Below are 19,235 nucleotides of genomic sequence, written 5' to 3'. Positions count from 1 at the left end.
GAGACAAAGAACTTTGTCCTTGGAGGCAAAGAGGGGAATGTATGAGAGTATAGTTTTACCAACACTCTTATATGGGTGTGAAGCATGGGTGATGAATGTTGCAGCGAGGAGAAGGCTGGAGGCAGTGGAGATGTCATGTCTGAGGGCAATGTGTGGTGTGAATATAATGCAGAGAATTCGTAGTTTGGAAGTTAGGAGGAGGTGCGGGATTACCAAAACTGTTGTCCAGAGGGCTGAGGAAGGGTTGTTGAGGTGGTTCGGACATGTAGAGAGAATGGAGCGAAACAGAATGACTTCAAGAGTGTATCAGTCTGTAGTGGAAGGAAGGCAGTGTAGGGGTCGGCCTAGGAAAGGTTGGAGGGAGGGGGTAAAGGATGTTTTGTGTGCGAGGGGCTTGGACTTCCAGCAGGCATGCGTGAGCGTGTTTGATAGGAGTGAATGGAGACGAATGGTTTTTAATACTTGACGTGCTGTTGGAGTGTGAGCAAAGTAACATTTATGAAGGGGTTCAGGGAAACCGGCAGGCCGGACTTGAGTCCTGGAGATGGGAAGTACAGTGCCTGCACTCTGAAGGAGGGGTGTTAATGTTGCAGTTTAAAAACTGTAGTGTAAAGCACCCTTCTGGCAAGACAGTGATGGAGTGAATGATGGTGAAAGTTTTTCTTTTTCGGGCCACCCTGCCTTGGTGGGAATCGGCCAGTGTGACAATAAAAAAAAAAAAAAATCAGGGGAACTGGCAGGCTGGACTTGAGTCCTGCAGATGGGAAGTACAGTACCTACACTCTGAAGGAGGAGTGTTAATGTTGCAGTTTTATAATTGTAGTGTAAGTGCACCTCTGGCAAGACACTGATGAAGTGAATGATGGTGAAAGTTTTTCTTTTTCAGGCCACCCTGTCTTGGTGGGAGACGGCCGATGTGTTAATAAAAATACAAAAAAAAATGAATAGAAAAAGGAATTTAATTGTGGTTAAAGACACATGAGTAGATATTTAGTACATTTTATTAATATAAAAAAAAAATTGTTAGAATTATGACCATAAATTTTAAAGAGGTGGATCAGTAAGCCAGCAGATGGCCTAGGTCAGAAGACCAAAAGGTTAGGAAACACTTCCCTGTTTTCTGACAAACTTTACCTAACCTTTTATTATTATAGAGATGTTTCAGTGCTGGGACCTGGTTCACTTTAAACACCTTGCTTACTCTGGGAGTGAGCAAGGTCCCAGAACTGAAATCTATCCATAGTAAAATATCTTGTTGGTATGATATTCCAGATTTTCAACAAATTTATTTCTTGTTTGATGCCAATGGGCTCTGTTGCGGTTCTCAAGGAAGAATCTTAATTCTACATTGGTGTTATGGTTTATTATCCTGCAAATGTAATGTTAACAGTAGAATGCATGGATGGGTTCTATACTTAAATGCCTTTTACTGTAAGCGGTGAAAAGAAAAAAAGAAAGTAATTAAAAAAAAAGAGATTGTGCGACAAAATAGTGAAAGTGTCAGAGGAATGTAGGAGTTAAAATTAGCAAAAAGATTGTCACTGGAAGATTTTAAGACAAATAGTGAGAAGAAACTTTCAACTGTATGGATGGAAACACTATTCTCAGTGTATGCTGTGACAAAATGTGAATATACAGCAGCAGTATGATGCACACACCTAAAAACCATAAACACAGGATAAAAGATGCTCAAATGAAAGTTACAAATTGGCTCCCAGAGCTACAAAATATTAGTTATGATGGACTGATAGCACTAAAAATGTCTTCATTGACTGATAGGAGGAAAAGAGAATGCATGATAACCATCTAAGTCATAAAAGGATATAAAAAACTGATTAAGATTTGTTTTACTGTGTTTTCAACAGAAGAGGCCACAATAGTAAATTGAAAAATGTTAAACTAAAAGCATACTGGAAAGGTATTTTTTTTTAAAGAGTGGTGGAACAGTGGAATGGGTTACAAGAAGAAGAGTCAGTGCTACACCCATGGGAAATTTAAACAAACTATATGGTGACTTAATTACTGAACATAAAACACTACTAAGAGAGCTCTGCTCCATTTGCTACAAATTGGTAATTTCTTTGCTTCAGATTCAAGACGGGTTCCTCACAATGTCCCTGGACCCTTTGACGTGTTCTGCGGCTTTGGGTTGCTCTTCCTGACCCTGTGGATGCATTCTCTCTCCTGTACTGGAATGTTAACTTGGCTTTATTTTTTGAAGTAAGGCCTGTTCATACAACTAGATTATTCTTTTGTAAGAATACCTGACCTACCCCCATATCATATTTTACTTGTTGATTCTTTATATTTATGTTTCATGACTGTTAGAGTACTCCACTGAATGGTTTTACTTTTATAGGGACAGATTCACATGCAGTGAGCTACTGGCTAGTGTTATGTCCTTTGTAGCTAGTACTGATTTGTAACTACAGGAGCAAAGCTATTGATCTACCACTCTGTGAAGTAAAGTTTCCAAATATTCTTTCAGCACCAAATTTTTTTTTTGCAATTTGCAATATCATATCACACAGTCTGCTGTATATTCTTCATGTGGCCTGATTTCAGTCTCCCATTTCTATTACTTGGCATTTATATACATGAAATTCCATCATCCATCTATTGCTCTATTTACTCAATTTATTCAGGTCATCCTGAAGAGGTTTACAGTCAATTTTATTATATATCTGACCTGGTATTTTTGCATCATATGCAAGCATATTCATATACATAGTTTTTATTTTTAGAATGACTGATGGTGAAGGTGTTTTCTTCTCTGGATCACCCTGCCTTCATGGATGGTTGTCGAGGTAAAAAAAAAAAAGATCTTGGGGCTCATATACATCCTTGCACCACCCCACTTGTGACATCTCCCCATAAGGACATTTTTTCCTCTTACTTTCCTTAAACAATCTCTCATCCATTTTTAATGATACACCTTTTATTCTCCTTATGTTTTGAAATATCTTTGTTATGCAGCAATCTCCAGACTGAAAGCCAAATTGTTTCTTCATCAGTAAATTGTTTTCCAAGTGTTTTATCCACTTTTTTCTAATGGCTTCTTCTAGTATTTTTTACAACAACTCTTGTCAGTGAAACTGACCTGTTGTTTAAAGGTTCTTCCTTGTCACCCTTTTTAAATATTGGCCAGATGTGAGAAATCTTCCATTTTTCCGTATGCCAATTTTCCTTCTTGAAATAAAATCACAAAAAATTTCTTCTGCTTATTACATTAAAACCTATGGTGCTGCCTTATCTGATAATAGTGGTCTTTTTTTTTCAGCATCCAATAATGAGTACTACCATTTTACTTGGCTGCTACACATAAGACATATTTTGTAAACAAGCACCTAGCTTCCTCTTTGTTATGTCACATATTTCCTCCTCCTCTCAAGTGATTTTGTTGCCATCTCAAATTCTTTGTATTTAGTCTTAACATTTAGTTGGCTCTTTACAAATTTGAAAAAAAAAAAAAAAGTTGGTTCCATCTTGTTCTTGTCCACTATTTCCTTTTCAAAGTTCCTTTCTTATTCTCTCCTTAACTTTGTATATTAATTTCTGGCTTGTTTATTCTTTGATATGTCTCTGGATTTGCCTGCTTCCTATGTTGTTTCCAGGTCCTTTCTTGACTTTTCATTGCTTTCCAAAACTATCCATTAAGCCATTCTTTAATATTTCTTCTTCTGCCCATTTGTGGACTAAACTGTAATTCCAGTTTCACAAATTTTACATAACTATTTATACATTATTTATATTTATAGGTTGGAGGGAGGGGGTAAAGGAAGTTTTGTGGGCGAGGGGCTTGGACTTCCAGCAAGTGTGCATGAGCATGTTAGATAGGAGTGAATGGAGACAAATGGTATTTGGGACCTGACGAACTGTTGGAGTGTGGGCAGGGTAACATTTAGTGAAGGGATTCAGGGAAACTGGTTATTTTTATATAGCCAAACTTGAGTCCTGGAAATGGGAAGTACAATGCCTGCACTTTAAAGGAGGGGTTGGGGATATAGGCAGTTTGGAGGGATATGCTTCTAAACTGTTGTATTCTAAGCACCTCTGCAAAAACAGTGATTATGTATGAGTGAGGTGAAAGTGTTGAATGATGATGAAAGTATTTTCTTTTTGGGGATTTTCTTTCTTTATGGGTCACCCTGCCTCAGTAGGAGACGGCCGACTTGTTAAAAAAAAAAAAAAAAAAAAAAAAATTCTTAACACATTGACCATCTCTCACCAAGATAAAATAACCATTAAAAGACGAAGCACTTTCACCATCATTAAGTCAGTCACTGTCTTGCCAGAAGCATACACCACAGCTCAGATAACACTGAACTTCCACATCCCTCCCCTCCTTCAAAGTGCAAGCACTGCACTTCCATTTCCAGGATTCAGAGTCCAGCTAGTCAGTTTTCCCGAATTCCTTCATAAATGTTACATTGCTCACATTCCAACAGCACGTCGAATCATAATAAAAACACTGGCTTCCACTCACTCCTGTCTTACATGCTCACAAAATTTTGTTTCTCTTAAATACTGATTTAAAGTACAGTGTATTGTATTTTTTCATAAACTTTAGTTGCTCCTGTATATGTATCTTTTTTTTCTTCCAAGTCATATTTAACATCTCATAATAGTATTTCCAGTGGAACAAGATCACTCTTTCCATGTGGATTTACATAAATTTGTGTTGAAAATTACATCCTTTGTTCTTGTAAATTCCAGATCAAATATTGATGGTATGTTCCTTTCTCTCACTCATGCCATTTCATTTATATGCATTCATAAAAAGCAACATCTTTCTTATTATAGTGATCAGTGTTCAACAATAGTTCTGTTTTACTGTATTATGTAATCTCATCAATATAAACAGTCCTTTGATATCTTAACATATTTGCTGTTTATATATTTTGCTTCTTGGTCACTTTCCATATGTTTTTTAACATCTTTCTGTTTCAGACTATTTCTTCCCTCTCTTATTTGTGGAGACTGATTCACAGCTCTTGTCTTCTGCCTAGTACATAATATGTACTGTGTTTCTAGCAGCAGTAACAGCCTGATTGATCAGACCCTGATCCACCATGAGGCCTGGTCTCAGACTGAGCCACGGGGGCATTGACCCCCGAAACCCTGTCCAGGTAAACTCCAGGTACTGAAGTGTATACGTATTTAGGTAGGATGGCACCAAATATCCTGACCAAGAGGGTGTATGCATCTGAGGTTGACAGAAAGGGTAAGGGTCATTTAAAGAAGGGTTATGGAGAGAGAATGAAGATTTTAAGTGGTAGGGACTTTATCATCTAGCAGGCATGTGCAAATAGCGTTAGACTGGAAGTAGTAGTGATGAGTGTTTTTTTCAGATTTGACGGCCTGCTGGAGTGTGAGCATGGTAACATTTATGAAGGGACTTGTTGAAAGCTGGTAAGCCAGACTTCAGTTCTGGATGTTGGAAGTACAGTGCCTGCACTCTGAAGGATGGGTGGGATGCTGTGATTTGGAGGGCCATTTGAATTGTGATGCCTTTGCATATTTAACAAGACATCTGTTGATTGCATGACAGTGAATTTGTTTCTTCTGTGGGTTACTGAGTATGGTAAAAATTGGGTAACCCACAGGAGAGTAAGCTGTTTTGATTGTATTATAAAGTTAAGAATTGTTTATTGTTATTATTCTTTACTGAAATTTTCTTAAATTTGCAGGTTGGAGAAACTGCAGATCATTACTAGTTGTGCCTTTTTAAAACAAAAAATGTAGGTTTGAAAAATATTTAAAAATGAACTTCGTTATTGAAGATGAACTGAACTAAAGTAAAGGAAAATATGTTCCCTTAAAAACTATCACTGGTGGTTAGAAAGATGTCTATAAAAAGTAAAAGGGACAAATATAGAAGGTATATGAAATGATATCTATTAAATTTCATAAGAAGATATAATGGAAGGTGTGGAAATGGGGTGGAATACGTAGTAGGAAGGTGCTGCCCCCTGTTAAAAAAAAGCAGCATAAGTCAAACCATTCATCATTGACTTGTATGGGCGTAAGAACTTCACCAACTCCATCAGGGATAGAGGTACGTCCTTTGTGTTGATTTAATTAATCTTGTGATTTAGCATAATTTTATGCTTATCTTAATACTTATTTTTAACAATATGCATGATTATGATATGCATGTGCCAAACAAAGCTACCAGTACTGCAATAATTAGGGCATGTGTCAGATTTTGCTAGAAATTTCTATGAATAGACATAATAAGTGTAGTATAGTGCATATACAAAGATGCTTGATAAACAAAATTTTGTTGAACCAGATTCCATGATGGAATGGATGAAATCAAATCCTGATCTGACCTTTAGTTCATCCAGATAGGTAGTTTGGGTTTGCATTCACACAAAAGTGAAATCAAAGACATTTCAATATGTAGTAATTGTAGAAATACGAGGCAGTATTTACCTGCCACAAGAGATTGGATACTAGGAGTGAGTATGGAAAAAGTGAATTCCTGAAGATATTTGGGAGTGAACTTATCAGTGGACAGTTCCATGAAAGACGAGGTGAACCATAGAATTGACGAGGGTAAACAGATGGGTGGTGCATTAAGGCATCTGTGTTGGAGGCAAAGAGTGTTAGCTATGGAGGCAAAAGGGGAATGTATAAGAGTATAATGGTGCCAACATTGTTATATAGATGAGGCATAGGTTGTGAATGTTGCCGCAAGGAGGAGGCTAGAGGTAATGGAGATGTTATATTTGAAGGTAATGTGCGGTGTGGATATTATGCAGCGAATTTATAGTTTGGAGATTAGAAGGAGGTACGGGATTACTAAAAGTATTACCTAGAGGGCTGAAGAGGGGTTGTTGAGGTAGTTTGCTCATTTAGAGAGGATGGAGCAAAATAGGATGACTTGAAGGGTGTATAAATCCATAGTGGAGGAAGACAGGGTAGGGGTTGTCCTAGGAAAGGATGGAGGGAGGGGATTAAAGGAGGTTTTGTATGCCAAGGGCTAGGACATAAAACAGGTATGCATGAATGAGTTAAATATGAGTGAGTGGAAGCATTTTTTTTTTTTTATGTGTTTTTGGAGTGTGAGCAAGGTAACATTTATGGATTAATTCAGGGAAACCTGTTAGTCGAACTTGAGTCCTGGAGGTGGAAGGGGTGAGGATATTGCAGTTTGAAGAAGCATCTGAACCCTAGTATTGGTGCACCTTTGACAGGACAGTAATGAAGTGAGTGATGTTGAAAGTATTTCTTCTTTTTTCAGGTCACCCTACGTTGTTGGGAGATGGCTGGTGTGTTACAAACAAAAAATTCTGGAGGCAAATTTTTTGAGGCAATTTTTTTTTAATTTGGTTGATAGGTTTCATTGATAAATGCTACTCAATTTCCTCATAAAAATGGGGTTTATTTTTGCATTAAAAATGAATACGTAACTCAGTTGTTGAGATACATTGTTAACTCATCTTCCAAAAAACCTACCAGCTGAATTAAAAAAAATTAGGGACTTGCTCTTGCAAATAAACTTTGTGCTCACCATGTTGTGTGGTCTATGGGTGAACAGAGGCAGCATACATCTCATCAAGTGTGGGATTCGGACCCAGGTTGATGGTAGTGACTCAGGTGCTCTAACTCCTGTTCTTACAGGTCACATTGTCTCGCCCTCTTTCCATACATTTTACGGAGAAAATCACAAGTTTGTATAGTATTTAGCATTACGTTTTCTGAATTGATGCTGATATTCTACAGGGAATTTAGTTCTCTTTTAGGTTGTTCAACAGGCTTCTCCCTTATAACCTTTTCCAAAATTTTATACATCACACCTATTTGGAAACTGAACAGATCTGGGCTGTCACTTTTCATGAATATTTTTACCACATTTTCTATCTTCCATTCACTTAGCACTGGCACCTCATTAGACATTTCGTATGTGGTCAGTGATTAGTTAAAGATCTATGAGAGTGGCTTACACAGTATTTCAATTCCTTTTCTTAATATTCATTGTGTTATTTCAACTTTTCCTGATGCCATGGATGTTTTAAATTTCATCAGGGGGTCTCCTCACTTCATTATTACTGTAGATGGTTTCATTGCTTCGTGGTTCTCTTTAGTTTATCCTCTCTTTTATCTCTGGTACTGGCCTTTGCTCATTTGCAAATGCACATCTGTTGGGTTCATTGCATACCCTCCCTCTCATTAGCCTTTCTTGTCTCAGTGATATTCCTTGATATTTTATTGCCATTTTTACTCTGCTTTGACTGCCAAGTAGCTTTGGCTTTGCCTTGGCTGCTATGTTCATTTAATTTTTTTTTCAATACTGTATATAAGGGTGGCATTCAACGATTCTAAAGTCAGATTAAGAGTTGTGATTATCAAGCTTTACTGTGTAATGATTCTCTTGAGATAGATTATGATAGCTTAACTTCATACACAAATAGAGATTGTGACGTAATTATATTTCTTAGAGTGATATAGGGCAAGTAGAGCAAAGAATAGCATATAGAAAGGTAACTTTAATAATACTGTATGGTAGGGTATACCTACTGATTTTGAAATTTTGATTGGTGATGGAATTTGGTTTTGAATTTCAGTAAATTTTTCAAGGGTAGTATGGATGCTTTGTTACTGAATATTCATTATATTTAGTAAAACTCCTTGTGTGGATTATCCTGAGCTCTTCATAAACTAGGTTGTTTGAGCCCCACCCGTTCTGTGATTTGTTTGCAATTGTGTTGTTTACGACTTTGTAAGTCATGAAGGCTAGGTTGTACAGAGTGGTGGGCCATTAGCTCAAGAAAATGTGTGATATTTCTGGATATTTTGGGTGAGAATGTAGGAATTGACCATCAAAATGGCAGGGTATGCAGTATGGGATGCACTTCTACATGATAATAAATGGAATATGTTGTAATTGGGAACTTTAAATTACATATGCCTAAAAATGATAAGCCACAATAACAAATTTGAAACACTCAAGGGTGAACAATGATGCTTTAATATGGAGTTTTCCTAGACCTTTAACAGATGTAGCCATGGCATCATAGCACAAACTAAGATAAGTTAGAGAAAGCTAAATCTCACAGAGCTAGAAAAATAAAATAGAGGGATATGATCACAACATACAAGATATTAAGAGGTATGGAGAAAGTTGATAAAGACATAATTTGGAAGTGAAACAATGACAAGTGGGGGAGAAATGGAATCGGAGTACCCAAATGAGCCAACAAGATACCACATTAGAAATAATTTCTTCAGTGTTAGGGTGCTGCAAATAATAAAATAATAATCATAAAACTATTATTATTATTATTATTATTATTATTATTATTATTATTATTATTATTATTATTATTATTATTATTATTATTATTATTATTATTATTATTATTATTAATTCAGGTACCCAAAAAGAAATAATTGGCTTTGTCTTCACTTACACTTGTGTTACTACAAATATGTGTGGGTGAATCTAAGTAAAGTTACTGCACTAGGGAAGGAATATTGCAGCATATTGAATGCAATTATTAGAAATCACGTGTGGATGGGGAGGTACTACTAGTAAATTAAGTGTTAGTGGTTGGGCACTAGGACAGGACCTTACTCCACATAAATAGATGAGTACACTTACATGATTATATATGCACCATAGGCTAAAGCAGTAGTGCCACCAGGATTTAAATTTGGGGACTTAGAAATTATGAAATGCAGGAAGAAAATCAAAGAACTTATATTTAAAAACATGTTTTTTCAGTATGTATTTGAAATTTCTTAGGCTATTGTGCTTTCCTGGTGAAAATTAGCCATCATTTGAATACAATGAAAAGTATTTGTATCTGGGGAGCTGTGTAGCCATTATCTCACCCATGGTTGCACCACTGGACTAGAGTACATTTACGTGAATACATATTTTCATGAACACACAACTATATCCTCTATAGTACTTTATAAAAAAAAATTATGTATAAAAATAACATAGCATTGCTTTCGTTGCAGCCTGTGTGAAATTTTTTTAAATAGATTGAGATTGATTAATTGCTATAGGATGACCCGAAATAACACTCATGCACTTTGGTTGTAACAGGTCTTTATAGTATTTACTACAAATCATTAATTGATAAGGGCAAACAATTAAAAACACACTATTGTCATTAGTGAAGGATGTGCTTCACAGGAAATCTTTATCATGTTGTCGTATGTTTCATGATAGTGATGATAACATTACAGCTTTCTTTCAGCTGTAAGGTTGAGAATCATGAACTTAAGTATGTAAATATAGCCATTTGCTACCTCTTAATTCTAGGTGTGTTATTTAAAATGACATCTTGTTCCAATTTTGTGTTATAATGGAAAAGACATAGTTTCGAGTGCTCTTCGTGTCATGAACCTCGGCCTTTTACCTTTAGCTCAGTTGAACATTTTATGATGCAGGTGTGACTGCGTTATCTTCAGTTTGTTACTCTTGGAACATTCAGTGAATAAGTTTAAAGTAGATTAAAAAAAAACTGTGGATAAAAACATGATTGCCCCTGTATTTAATTTTATGCAGAAGTGATGAGATTTAAGCATAGATGTTTACCATAATGTATTAGAGTTTTGTAGATTTTTCACATTTGTTAATTGTGCAGGGTACTTCGAAAAGAAGTTCATAAGATGAAGGTATGAGTCTGTAGCTTACTGTAAGGCTCGAGTTATTCTCTGTTCATTGTAAGTTTATTTATACATGTATACTGTAATAATATGTTAAAAAATTTACTGCATCACATTAAAAATCACAAGAACATTTCATATCTTCTTAGGTTTATAACATTTCTTCCTTTCATTGCTCCAAGAATTCTCTTTTACATTGAGCCTGAATTGAGTATCTGGATTTAGTGGTAATACAGTAGATCATCAGTTTATCTGGCAGTTGGTTATTCTGCTTTTAACATTATTTGGTGATCTTGTTCAATCCAGTACCTGAAGAGATAAGACCTAGAAAATAAAGATGTGTTTCTGGTAACCTGACCCTGTCTAGCCAAAGAGGGGCTACCCCTCAAGTTTTTGTCATATTATATGTAATGAACAAATTTTTTTGATTAAATAAAAAGAGAAATTTAATTTATCGAGCAAATCTAGATGATATGGCCATTCTATAGTTTTTCAAAAATTCGACCCGAACAAGTCAGTAAGTTGATTGCTTCAATAAACCCACAATGCATCATCTCTCATCAACAGTTTTGGTGTATGTCACTTGTTGGTATTGACCATCGTGCATGTGATCTTGTGTATACACGAGAGTATCGTGTATAAGCTCGCGTCAGCCATATCACTCATCGTACTTGTAATTTTGTTTTTTAATCTCTGACTAGATATACCTACCATTAATTTTTATAATTATTGTTAGTATGAGTCAGGCAATTAATAATGAGAGGAAATGAATTCGAAGCCATTTATTCAATCACACTTGCCAGAAGCTCACGATCTTCACCTTTCAGTTGACTCTCTGATCTGTAACACCATACCTTCAGGGTGTAAGCATTGTACAGTGGTACCTTGACTTACAAGTGCCCCAGCTTATGAGTTTTCCAAGTTATGAGTCGTCGCTTGGTCGATTTTTTGCTTTGAGTTGCGAGCCAAAATCCAAGTTACGAGTGAGCTTCAGATACGCTGCCACTAGTTGGCTCAGCAAATGCCACAACATCCGCACAGCATCCCAGCATTTTGTGCAGTTATTTTGCCAAATTTCTTTTTTCTAACCATGGGTCCTAAGAAAGTAAGTGCAAAGGACAGTGCTGAGAAGAAGAGGATGGTGTCCATTGAATTAAAGCATGAAATCAGAAAAACATGAGAAAATCGCTTTTGTTTCAGTGTTTTCCATATGAAACTAGTGATCTAGTGCAGTTAACCTCACAAATGCTGTTTTCTCTTATAATAAGATCTCAGAAGGGTAATAATGGGAAGATATGGTCAGAGCAATAATTATTTTTACTTTGGGAGTGGCCGCCACCACTTATCACATAATGATGTATTTTATTCATTCTAGAGTATATATATCGTGTTTCTATATTATTTATATTGTTTGTTAGGTCATATTAGATCAATTGTGATAGATAAATAAGCTGTAGAGTTGATATTAGCATTATATTGAAGTATTTTCTCCTGCCTCCTGAGAGCCAGGAATTCCATTGGAATGGATTAATGGCAGTTCAGTTAATTTCAGTGAGGAAAATTTATTTGATATACGAGCAGATTGAGTTATGAACTCGGTCACAGAACGAATTAAACTCGTAAGCCAAGGTACCACTCTACTTCCCAACTCCAGATGAGTCCTGGAGGACAGATTACTTTTCATTCTGAAGCCTCGATATAGTATGTTGGACCTGATCATAAAAGAACTTTGCAAAGGTGACCCCCCCCCCTCCCTGATAAAGGTTAAAAAGCGCTGAGTAAAATACACATTTTGATATGGAAACTTATAGCTAGTAGCAAAATGTAAATGGTTAAACTATTAAAACAAATACACAGTTTATAATTCATTATTTTGAATGCTTATTTATTTTGCAAAAAGTACTGTTAATACCATTAGCACTAGTAAATTTCATGCACCTGAAAAAAATTGCATGTGTATTTTGCATTCAGAAGGTATAGGCCATCATGTTTGATTGCAACAGTAACAATAAAAGATAAAAATACTGCAAAAGAAAAACCATTATATTCTTCCTAATTTTTTTGTTAGATAAATATAGAAGTTATTGTCTTGTCATGTTTGATCGCAACTATAGCAATAAGAAAAGAAGTAAAAGTACTGTAAAACAAAATCCCAAACTATTTTACCTAATTGTTTGTTATACTGAAAGCACAGTTTCTTTGGTCTAATACGGCAATTAATATACACACTACGAGGATCATAAAACAATTATATAATTATCTGGTGTGGTTAAAAAGAAAATAGAATTGTAAAGGAGTTGGACTGTAGTTCTTCATTCACCCTTTTAACTTTCAACTATTTAATGTGAATTAGCCTGTCATATCTATTATTGAATCCTGTATGGAGTCCACTTCCATTGTGTCATTGTTCAGCTCATTCCACTTTACTATCATGTTGAAAAAATGTGTTTTGATATCCCTGTTGCTCATTTGTGTGTGTAATTTCCAAGCATGCCCTATTATTTTTGTTGCAAGTCTTTTACCCTGTGTGTGTGTCTTGTAGTGTTTTATATGTTATGATCATATCCTTCCATGTTCTTTGCTCCTCCAGTTACACAGGTCATAGTTCTCATGTTGTGTTGTCTCGTCTCAAGTTTTACTTTTGTATAATTAGGCAAGTGTTCTGCATCAGCACTGCATATTCAAGGTTGAGTTGCTCGCATGAGGTAAAATGTGTGTTAAATGTTTCTCTGAGTTTTTTAAAGCCACTCTTATGTTTACAAGATTAACCTGTGCTGCTGATGTTGATCTTTGCATTTTCTCTAATTGTTCTGCCTTCGGTCTTCTTTTTACAGTTAGTAGTGAGATGGAGTGTGGACATGAAGCAGAATTTTACTCAAAACAGTGTGTGTACAAGATAATGAAAATAGTACGCAGTACCAACAAGTTGATAACACCTGTGCAGCAGTTAGGTATCTTTATTCTTGAAATGTTTTGCCTACATGTAGGCTTCTTCAGTCAGATACAGAGGTGATTAAACCATACCACAGGTGGGGTTTGAACCCATGGTCAGAGAATCTCAAAACTCCAGACCGTCGCGTTAGCCACTGGGCCAGCTAGCTTAATGAGATTCATCCAACTAAGTATATTTCTACACCATAGGAAGGTTAGCAAAGGCACCACTGCGACCACAAATGCAAGTTTTTACAGATGAATCTCCCGCTAGCATGGCTGTGACAAACTCTAGCTCAAGTCCCCTCAAAGCCATCAGAGAGAGACTGACCGTGGGTTCAAACCTCGCCCGTGGTATGGTTTGTTTGCAATCGTGTCATTATGATTTCGTGAGTCAGCGGTGATTAAATATGGAGACAGCAGAAGCAGTGGCAAGACCAAGATGATGTAATCAAGCCATTAAGTATTTCTTGGAGGTTGATGGACTGATGACATCATTATCTCATCATTGTTTCTGCTGTCTCCATATTTAGTCACTTCTGTATTTGATTGAAGAAGCCTACTGTGTAGGTGAAACACTTCAAGAATAAAGATACCAACTGTTGCACATGTGTCTTAATCATCAACTTGTGTGTACAAGATATAAAACTGAGAAATGATTGTTCCACTGTGGTGAAAGGAAGAAATGTTGTTTTACTTGATTTACAGAAAATAAGCTTGTTAAGCATCAGTCTAAATAGGAATTAAATTATCTGAAGAGTTGACCCTTCTTCCCCTCAGTGAAATACAGTTATGCAGATTCTTAGATTAAGCAAATTAAGTTACTGTATTTTATGTAATGATTAGTAAGGTTAGGTTAAATATAGGTTAGCTTAGTTACAAAATAGATAATTGGCATATCAGAAGCTTTATTTATTTATTTATTTAAGTTTCCTCATTTATATTTCTTGGGAGGAAGGTGTAATGAATTTTCATTCCAGCGACATTTTAGGCTAACAGATACTGAATGTAATGTGTGTGTGAGAGAAGGATTTATCCAGAATGAGATTGTCAGATCAGTTAATGTACTTACATTAAAATAAGTGTGGGAGAAAAATAATATAGATCCAGGAGCTTTTGTTTTGTAGATTTGCATATAGTTTTGTGTGATTTTTCTAAGATCTTACTTAGGATATTAATTGTTGGGTATTATTAGATATTTAATCCTAACTCCATGGTTTGTTTCAATCTTTTATTTTTTTTTTTAAGGTATTTCTTCTAATGTGAATTGATTTACAAGTACTGTAACAGACATGGTACTCTGCATAATGGTCAGTGTAGCATGCCTAAAAAAAAATTTAAAACTGTCCTCACTAGTGATGATAATGTAATTGACACAATTTTAGGAATTCTTTGTGTTGTAGATATTACCTTTATACATTATGAAAACTAAAAATTTACCTTCAGTCAAAATTTTAATGCAGGTTTTAGATTTAATAGATTTTTTGTTATGACTTGTTTTAGTTTTAATGTTTACAGACATAAGAAGCTTTGTAAATTATACCACATAATAAATATGAATTCACATCTGAATATACTGTGCCAGTAAATGTTTTTAACAATCCAGTGCCCCTCCTAGTAGGTGAACTACAGATATGCTCTTATGCCAAATGGCAGTTTTGCACATGGAAGGGGCGCTGGGTTGATTAAAGAGCATGGGTTCCAGCCAGGTTTACTTGAAAACAAATCTGTTTACTTCAAATTTTTTTTTTATGCATAATTTTTGCTAAATAAGACTGAGATGTGATCCTATTAAGTTAAGAGTAGTGTATTATACAGCATGTGATATATTATTACATATTGGATAATGTTAGTCTGTGTCTTGTATCCATAGCTGTGTTCATGATCTTAGTTTGGGAATTGAGTATAAGGCATAGAATAGAGAAACATTGATAGCAATATATATACAATGACTTAGAGGCTTGATTTCAGTAAATTTTGCAACTGGTATTACAATTCCTTGCAGACTATGTAAAATTTGTTCTTTTCACAATGGTGGTTTTTAGTACACGATAATTATTGTTTTGTTCTACACGAAGATGAGGAAGACAAGTTTACACGAGGCTTTCTATAGGGAAGAATACTTGCCCGGAGAAAGGTCTGTACGGCGACACACTGTCAGTGTCCCCAGCCGTGCTGATGGTAAGTTGGTGTGATATATGACCTGATGTGATGCTTTTTGTAGAATAGTATAGCTCTTCAAAGACTCTAAATGCTCTTTTGTAAATAAAAGCTTTTCTTCAGCTTAAATTTTGATGTGTGAGTGTGTGTAATTACCTATTTGTGGCTACAAGAGCAGAGCAGTGCTCGTGTTTTCCTATTTTCAATATTTAAGTTGTTATATGTATAAATTGTATAAGCTTTTGTGGGTGTACCACACTACCTCTTTATGGGTCGCATTCCAGCTATCTGGCACTTAGTGAAGAAATATTTTTCTAGTTGTCTTTTGGCACTGATTTTGTCATAGTTTGGAGGTGTAGCTTCTTCTTTTTCCTGTCGATGAAGCTAAGAAATTTTCCTTATCTGTTTTCTTATATTTTTTAGTAATTTGTTTTATATTTGGTTATCTCATCTTTCCTGTCTACCAAATGAATTTTCATTTTTTCTTTTTTTTTTTACAAATCATCTCCATAATGTGAGGAGATCTATTGTTTTTTGAAAGAACATAAAAGTGTTAACATTTTTCTCTTAATGAGATTTCAATGAGTTATCCAGAATTCTTTGATACATCTTAAAAAACACAGCAGACTTAGCCCTGCTATTTAATTTTTGTTCAGTGTATGCTGTAAAAATTTTTACCATTTCACCATCCATTTTTTTGAAAGCATTTATGTAATTTTCAAATAATGACAATTGTTTATTTAATATTACCACTCCTCTTCAAGGGGGGCTCCTTGGCATGGTGAAGAGGCTCTTGGTCTGAGGAATTAGACCTGTCGGTCTCCTTCCTCAGACCGAACCTAATTACCCCCCAATCCCCCCTTCCCTATCCCATCCTCCCCTTTTTCCTTTCCTCCTCCTCCTCCCCACCCCTCCCTTTTGCCCTTCCTTTTTGGCCTTTGGGATTTTTTCCCACAGGCGCGCTAGTTCCTAGGTAGGGGAAAGGGTACTGGGGTCCATCCCATTCCGTTGAGGTTCTTGGCGGTGGTGTAGTTTGCCGTGGAATCTGGATTGCCTGGGGATGTCCCGATCCCTCTCCGGTATCCTGGAGGGTGGCTTTGGGCGTCTTTCGGGTGACGGGTGTATCTCTGGAAGCCACTTTTCTGATTCCGGGGGTGGTGGCCGAAGGAGGTATGCTTTGTGGCGGATATCCGGCCGCCCTCTCTTTTGTCCACTGAGGTAGCTCGGCAGATGTGAGGTTGTTATCCCAGATTGCTGGTTTACTGGCATGATGGGTAGGGTATGGCACGGGTTCCATGCTGCATCTGCGCTACATGCGGTGCTGAGGTCCTCTTGGGCGCGGAGGGAGATTTCTGGCCCTTTCATCCCTCCTAGGAACTATCCCTCCCCGGTCCTCCCTTTTTTTATTCTTTTTTTTTTTATTTTTATTTTCTTTTCTTTCTTTTTTTTTTTCTTAAAAACAAAAAGAAAGAAGTAACCTAACCATGGAGTACCTGATCCATGACCCCGCTACCCCCGGGCCCCTTATTGTTACCGCACCCCGTTCTGACCTCGCCTCATCTTTTGGCCACTCTTCGGACATTCCTAAGGCCCCTGTACCTCTTGCTGGTGCTGTTTCCTCACCTGCTTCAGGTACCGGGGCTTCCACTGACTCCTTCGATTTGTCTGACCTCCGCTCTCCTTTGACTATGCTTCTGGATTCTCCCTCTACGGTGCGGCGATTTTCGAATCGCCAGCCCGTCCCACGTCGGACCGATTCTGGTCCCATTTCTAAACGTCAACGACAATCTCCTAATGATGTTACTTCGTTACCTTCCCATTCTACTCGGAAAAGACCGACACGTCATGCACTCCCTCTCCACACTCAGTTTCGGGCCACACAATGGACTAAATTCTTTTCATTAAGACCGACTTCTTCTACTGCCTATCTTTCTGACCATAGTATTGGCAAAGCGCTCCTACGTCACATTGGTAGAGATATTTCCTTTCATGCTCCTTAGAGTGGTACGCGCATCATCACAGTCCAGAATTCTACCCAAGCTCATGATCTTTCTCTTGTTTCACATATCGATACTATTCCTATCACTATCAAAAAACATCATTCCCTCAATTCTTGTAGTGGTACTGTTATTCTGCCCCATACCATAGTCCAACAGAATTTCCAGACATGTGGTACTGACATTCTCAAACAGCTGGAACTCCAAGATCCCCCAATTTTCAAGGTAGACACTTATGTTCTTCCTATCCCCCAATTTTCAAGGTAGACACTTATGTTCTTCCTGCCCGCGGGCGAAGACGATACCCTTGCAATGTGGCTCGTTTAACTTTTGACAGCCGTGAACTCCCATCCTCTGTTTATGAAGCAGGACTTCGGTTACATAAGAACAAAGGAACACTGCAGCAGGCCTACTTGCCCATGTGAGGCAGGTCCAAGTCTCCTACCGGCTTAAGCCAGTGCACCCAACCTAGTCAGGTCAGGTCACATTGACTTAAGGGAGGAACATGGCAACCGACCTGGTAGCACAAGCTAATCAGTTCCAACTCACACCCACCCACACCCACTCATGTATTTATCCAACCCATTTTTAAAGCTACACAATGTTCTGGCCTCTATAACTGTACTTGGGAGTTTGTTCCACTCATCCACAACTCTATTACCAAATCAGTACTTTCCTATATCCTTCCTGAATCTGAATTTTTCCACCTTAAAACCATTGCTGCGAGTCCTGTCTAGGCTAGATATTTTCAGCACACTATTTACATCCCCTTTATGTATTCCTGTCTTCCATTTATACACCTCAATCATATCCCCCCTAATTCTACGTCTTTCTAGAGAGTGCAGATTCAGGGCCCTTAGTCTATCCTCATAGGGAAGGTTTCTGATACATGGGATCAACTTTGTCATCCTCCTTTGTACATTTTCCAGAGCATTTATATCCATTCTGTAATACGGTGACCAAAACTGTGCAGCATAATCTAAATGAGGCCTAACCAAGGATGTATAGAGTTGAAGAACAACCTGAGGACTCCTATTATTTATACTTCTAGATATGAAGCCAAGGATTCTGTTAGCTTTATTGCGGACACTAATGCACTGTCGTCTTGGTTTCAGATTACTGCTAACCAGAACTCCTAAATCTTTTTCGCAATTCGTAATATTAAGATCTACATTATTTAGTTTATATGTGGCATGGTTATTGTCCTGTCCAACATTTAGAACTTTGCATTTGTCTATATTAAACTGCATCTGCCACCTCTCTGACCACTGCATCAGTCTACTCAAATCTTCCTGGAGTGCTCTAATGTCTTCGTCAGAATGAATTTGACGGCCTATTTTGGTGTCATTGGCAAACTTGCTGATGTCGCTCTTTATGCCCTCATCTATGTCGTTTATGTAGATTGTGAACAGCAGGGGGCCCAACACTGACCCCTGTGGAACACAGCTCGTGATGCTTCCCCACTCTGATTTCTCCCCATTTATGCAAACTCTCTGCTGCCTATTTGTCAACCATGCC

General features: G+C 37.1%; 1 protein-coding gene across 11 annotated transcripts in view; it reads left to right on the top strand.

The window, feature by feature from the left end:
• Positions 1–19,235, top strand: part of Pi3K92E (phosphatidylinositol 3-kinase 92E) — a 149,920-nt gene that overhangs the window by 6,846 nt on the left and 123,839 nt on the right. For 5 of the 11 annotated variants that reach the window (XM_070098913.1, XM_070098911.1, XM_070098905.1 and 2 more), the window contains 4 exons: positions 2,091–2,220; positions 2,745–2,807; positions 5,691–6,058; positions 15,639–15,741. In XM_070098913.1, the coding sequence (XP_069955014.1) occupies positions 6,020–6,058; positions 15,639–15,741 (142 nt within the window). In that variant the 5' untranslated portion in view covers positions 2,091–2,220; positions 2,745–2,807; positions 5,691–6,019. Of the gene's footprint in view, positions 1–2,090; positions 2,221–2,744; positions 2,808–5,351; positions 5,413–5,690; positions 6,059–13,463; positions 15,742–19,235 lie in introns of all 11 variants that reach the window. The other 6 variants (XM_070098907.1, XM_070098908.1, XM_070098914.1 and 3 more) reach the window with 6 other exon arrangements.

The sequence above is a fragment of the Cherax quadricarinatus genome, chromosome 65, assembly GCF_038502225.1.
Source record: "Cherax quadricarinatus isolate ZL_2023a chromosome 65, ASM3850222v1, whole genome shotgun sequence".
Taxonomy (NCBI): domain Eukaryota; kingdom Metazoa; phylum Arthropoda; class Malacostraca; order Decapoda; family Parastacidae; genus Cherax; species Cherax quadricarinatus.
The sequence above is the reverse complement of the archived record's forward strand: the minus strand, read 5'-3'. Positions and strand labels throughout refer to the sequence as shown.